Source organism: Hevea brasiliensis, chromosome 2 (assembly GCF_030052815.1).
Source record: "Hevea brasiliensis isolate MT/VB/25A 57/8 chromosome 2, ASM3005281v1, whole genome shotgun sequence".
In the NCBI taxonomy this organism is placed as follows: Eukaryota; Viridiplantae; Streptophyta; class Magnoliopsida; order Malpighiales; family Euphorbiaceae; genus Hevea; species Hevea brasiliensis.
The window spans coordinates 98,746,256-98,751,679 of record NC_079494.1 but is presented as its reverse complement, the minus strand read 5'-3'; the positions used below and the strand labels follow the sequence as shown (position 1 = coordinate 98,751,679).

The 5,424-nt window shown below is 32.0% G+C and overlaps 1 protein-coding gene across 1 annotated transcript; it reads left to right on the top strand.

The window, feature by feature from the left end:
* Positions 1–2,738: 2,738 nt before the first annotated feature.
* On the top strand, positions 2,739–4,553 carry LOC110671103 (polygalacturonase). The gene is made up of 4 exons (XM_021833481.2): positions 2,739–3,248; positions 3,387–3,676; positions 3,790–4,018; positions 4,104–4,553. Exons 1-4 carry the CDS (start codon positions 2,799–2,801, stop codon positions 4,320–4,322), a joined length of 1,188 nt encoding a protein of 395 aa, XP_021689173.2. The 5' UTR covers positions 2,739–2,798; the 3' UTR covers positions 4,323–4,553.
* The last annotated feature ends 871 nt before the right edge of the window (positions 4,554–5,424 follow it).

Below are 5,424 nucleotides of genomic sequence, written 5' to 3'. Positions count from 1 at the left end.
CATGGTTGAAGCACCGAAAGGAGAAGGCCTTGTGATAGATAATCAAGGAATTGGACTTAATTAACTTAGATCTAGAAATAGACTAAGGATTAAGAGGATTCACAGATTAATTAAAGAACTTAATGGGTCTTAATTAATTCTAACTCCACGAAAGTAGGATTAGATTGATTAAGGCACTCTTTGTCTCACTCGAAAGGGAATTCAAAGGATTTAAGAATTAATCTCCTTAAAACCCATAAGTTTCATAAGATTGGATAACCAATTTAAAATCCCAAAATAGCTCGAATATGAAATCCCGAACTCCGGAATCACCTTTTTATCATTGCTAATTTTCAATTGAATTTAATTGCTTGCCATTTTAAAATCTTGCCATATTTCAACTTGCTTCTTTCAATTTGATGCAATTTTAGTTTAATTAATACATTGTTGGATAGATTATTAATTTTGCTCATATAGATTTTATACTCAAATACCCATCAAATTGTTACCTTAATTTCAAGAATAGTTCAATTTAGTCAACTTTTTATATCAAAAATTTAATCATTAACACAACTTCTCGTGGGAACGATATCTTTACTGTATTACTTGTACGACCCGTGCACTTGCGGTTGGGCCACATCATTTACTTTAACTAATTTAAGATTAAATTTTAGTTATTATTATTGTTATATGAACAGCCCAATTGCCTTCCCTTATAGTAAAAAGGGGAGCAGAAATGAAAAGATGAAACTAAGCAAGAAAAGTCTCTAAAATGGATTCTACTGTCTTCTGATTTTTAAAGGAAAGAACCTAGGAGAATTTCTCTTATCATATAAGTTGCATGCTTTATCAATACACAAATTTTGGTCACACAATGTTCAAGAAAGAGAAATGTGAAATTATGCTTGGCTATAATAGTAATAAACAGGAAAATTCTTATCTAAACTTATTACTATATATTTAAGATATAAATATGAGAAATTCATTTATAAAATATATGGGTTTCATCATATATTCTATGTCTATATTGTATTTTGAATTTATAATAAATTAAATTTAGGTAAAAAAAATAAAAAAGACAAAAGGCTAACAATCAAAACCATAAAATTAAAAAAAAATGGAAAGTAGAATTACCTATAATTAAAATAAAGATAAGTAATTAATTAAAGGAAATTGGCGTTGCTTGTGGAGCAATGGTTCTTCTAAATACACCGTACAATCTGGTTAAAAGCACATTATATAAAGAAGTTTGAAGCACAAATTTTCAACCAAGTATATGAAATTGGGGCGTCCATGATCATCGCAAGGTCTTATGTTGGCCTTGGCACCTGGATGTAGTTAATTAGCAGTTAATCAAATGTAAGTGAGCTTTGTGAGAAAGTGGTTGATGATGAAGTTGACTTATATTCAGCTATACTGTTATGATTACATGGTCACATTTTGCTAATATATGGATTATCAAAAGATAAACATGTTAATTAGCATGTGAAAGATTAATTAGGATTGTAATTAGCTAGCTTCCATAATTAACAAAGTGTGACTTGCTTACCCAATTGTTAATTGGTCAGAAAGATGAATTAATGGCAATATTTACGGTTGATGATATGACTTAATTACTCTGACTGCTGAATTTTGCGGCCAAATGACAAATCAATTGACCCCATTTTGTGAAATACATGGGCGAATATGAATATTATAATTGTGAAATGGAGAGCGTGTTTTTCAGAATTTTTAGCTAAGGCAGGTTGACTAGAAATAAAAGGGGCAGTTAAAACCGTTATATCCATATGGGTGGACAGTTAGATACGAGCATTTTGCGCACAAATACAGGCCCATAATTTTCGGAAATACGTAGACCCGCCGACTTCTTCTCCGTTTTCTACTCCACCTGTCGCGTTTCCAGCCATTTGATATCCCTTACATTTTCGTAATTGCCCTTTTATTTTTTTAACAGGAATTATTATTATTATTATTATTATTATAGAGTAATATCAAGAGTTAAAATTAAATTAACAACATCAATCTCAATTAGTTTAATGATAAAAAGTGAAATTATTTAAAATTAATTATTAGACTTATTAAATCAAATAACTATTAAAGTCTAATTAGTGTTTTGTTTGACAAAGTATTATAAAATTTACAAGAAAATAAAATATATATCATTGCTTAAATTTAATCTATTATAAATTCAAGATATCAAATATCTAGTGGGGTGTATTCATTAAATATATAAATTTCATATAATTATATCTTAAATTTATAGCGAATTAAATTTTGACAAAAATTATTCAAAGGTAAATTTTATATGCATTATAAATGAGGAAAAATGTAGATGAAGATGAATTTCCCATTAAATGCATGCACACTTGGGTTCCTTTTACTGATTGCAACTGGTTTATTGGACGACCTGTCGTTTCAAAGTAAATTTTCTTGGCTTTGGTCATATCACATGATAATCAAGAAAATTAAAGATTCCCTTCAACGAAATTAATTTGCCGAAGAAAGCGTACATCTTTCAAATTGATGGCGCTTCATTTTTTTCTTTTTCTTCCTCAATCTTCTTTGTTTTTTAACTCAATTTTCTTTGTTAATGCGGGTCGGCTGCTTCCTTACTTGACTAAAATGATAAAAACAGAAGAAGAAATTACTATTAATTTTCAGTCAAGAAAATAAAAAAGAAATGTAAAAATCCTTCCAAAGATTCTATTCAAAATTCTATATAAACTCGTCAGGCAGTTTCAACTTCCCCACACAAACTCTCCATATCCCGCTCTCTCTATCCCTCTTCCTCTCAAACATTCTTATCAACCAAACAACAAATGGCACACACACTGAGCTTTCTTGCTTTTACACTTGTCTTCATTTTATTTGCTTCATCACCTCCTGCTATTATTGCAGAACCTGCACAATATAGTGTGCAGAGTTATGGTGCCAAGCCCGATGGCACAACTGACTCAACCAAGGCCTTTCTTGCTGCATGGGACCAGGTCTGTGGGTCTACGGCACCTGCCTCTCTATACGTGCCTTCAGGGAAGTTTTCTCTAGGCAAAGTGACCTTTCAGGGCCCCTGCAAGAACAGTGCCATTGTAGTTACTATCGATGGTACCCTTGTGGCTCCGTCGGATTATTCGTCTATTGGTGATGAAAAAAATTGGCTAATGTTTGAGCATGTTGATGGGGTTACCGTTTCCGGTGGTATACTGGACGGTCAAGGCACTGACTTGTGGTCATGCAAAGCCTCCGACAAGAGTTGCCCCGAAGGAGCAACGGTAAGCTCTAGAGTTCTAAACACATGAACTCATAATTCTGGGAAAAAAATACAGGACCACTTAGCCAAAACTCATTGATGACTTATGAAGAGAAGTAGTTATCTAAAACATGCTAATATTCTTGTTTTGTATGCGCAGTCAATAGAATTTTCCAATTCCAATAATATTGAAATCAATGGATTAGCATCACAAGATAGCCAGAAGTTTCACATTGTCATCAACGGCTGCCAGAATGTGAAAGTACAAAATGTGAGAGTCTCTGCCCCTGGCGACAGCCCGAACACTGATGGTATTCACGTTGAATCATCAACTGGTGTCACAATCTTGAATTCCAAGATTGGTACAGGTGACGATTGTGTATCAGTTGGCCCTGGCACCACTAATCTATGGGTTGAAAATGTTGCTTGCGGCCCTGGCCATGGAATCAGGTAAAGAAAATTGTTACTTATTTCACAAATGACCATGTATTTACATGTTTTCATGCAATACGGTACTGAAATTTTATTGCAAAAAAAAAAAAAAAAAATTGTGATTGTTCCAGCATTGGAAGTTTAGGCAAGGAACTTGAAGAAGATGGAGTGCAAAATGTAACTGTTAAGACTACTACCTTTACCGGCACTGAAAATGGTGTGAGGATTAAAGCCTGGGGGAGACCCAGCAATGGTTTTGCTAGGAACATTCTTTTCCAACATGCTGTTATGACCAATGTCCAAAACCCAATTTTGATTGATCAAAATTATTGTCCTGGCGACAAAAATTGTCCTAACCAGGTAAGATCTGATACTCTGCAAATCAATTAAATTATTTTATATGTTGAATTCAAAATCAATCAATATACTTGTTGATATTGGACAGGAATCAGGAGTTAAAATTAGCGACGTGACATACCAAGACATCCATGGATCATCAGCAACGGAAGTGGCAGTGAAATTGGATTGCAGCACCACGTATCCATGCACTGGAATTGAATTGGAGGATGTGAAACTGACTTACAATAATCGGCCAGCTGAAGCTTCCTGTACCAATGCCGCTGGGACAGTTTCTGATTTTGCTGAGGCCTCAAGCTGTCTGTAGAAGGGGCCAATGTCTGGCTTCAGGATTTTGAATAATAACAATGTTAGGAGTAAGGAAACTAGTTCATGGAGTGCTTTGAGCTTGGTCATTGGTTGATTAAAAATGGATTTATTGCCCGAGCCCGTGGCTTTTAGGCCCAATTTAGCTTTGTTGGAGCGCCCGGCCCTGCAATTATCCCTTGATTCTACCTATGTTGTCAACTTACGAGAAATATATTTTATGTTATTATTATATAGTCTTAATTCTCTACTTAATTCTAAAATTTTACTTTAAATTTTATCAATTTTTTTAATAAATAGTCTTATGATATTAAACAATTAATTAAGAAATTTACTGTTAAGTACTAAAGTTCATTTCAACGAATATTAGAGTGCATGAATAATTAATTAAGAAATTTACTGTTAAGTACTAAAGATTACAGATTAAGTTAATGAGAATGAATAAAAAAATACCTATAAATTAAATGAATTAAGTGTCAAATTTCAGTGTAGAAACTTTTAAAAAGAGTTATTTATTATTGGAGTTTTTAATTAATGACATAGAATTATTATTCATGCATCGATCACATTGCAAACATAGTAAAATTTAAAGAAATTGTAAACATAACATTTATCACAGAGAAAGAATTAAGTAAATTATATAATAAAAACAAATCTCAACATCTTGCTAATTAATTAATAAGATGAAAGCTTAATAAAATAAAAAATTCATTACTTGGAATTCCCATATCTTGAATAATTCAATCCATCATTAACTCCAAGATAAAAAGTGGAATAAATGTATAAATCCAAAAAGTTTCTAATTATAATGTAATAATTCATAATGAAATAATTTCACACAAGAATTTCTTAATCCCATCATCTACTTGGATCATGCCTTAATAAATTTGATATAATCAAGGTCTCGGGCAGCCATTTCCAAGTAAAGATGATTGCATTGGTCAGGAATATATATATATATATATATATATATATATATATATATATATATATATATATATATAGACACACACACACTAAACATTAATTTAGAAAGTTTTTACTTATGTAATATATAATTATTTATGAACACGTTTATAAATTGCCGTTATTACAGTGCCAAT

What these genes read in the sequence shown, in the direction of transcription:
- LOC110671103 (XM_021833481.2), top strand. Translation starts at nt 2,799, where the DNA reads ATGGCACACACACTGAGCTTTCTTGCTTTTACACTTGTCTTCATTTTA. An exon ending in GGCCCTGGCCATGGAATCAG is followed by an intron (nt 3,677 to 3,789) that starts GTAAAGAAAATT and finishes TGATTGTTCCAG; the next exon opens with CATTGGAAGTTTAGGCAAGG. An exon ending in ACAAAAATTGTCCTAACCAG is followed by an intron (nt 4,019 to 4,103) that starts GTAAGATCTGAT and finishes GATATTGGACAG; the next exon opens with GAATCAGGAGTTAAAATTAG.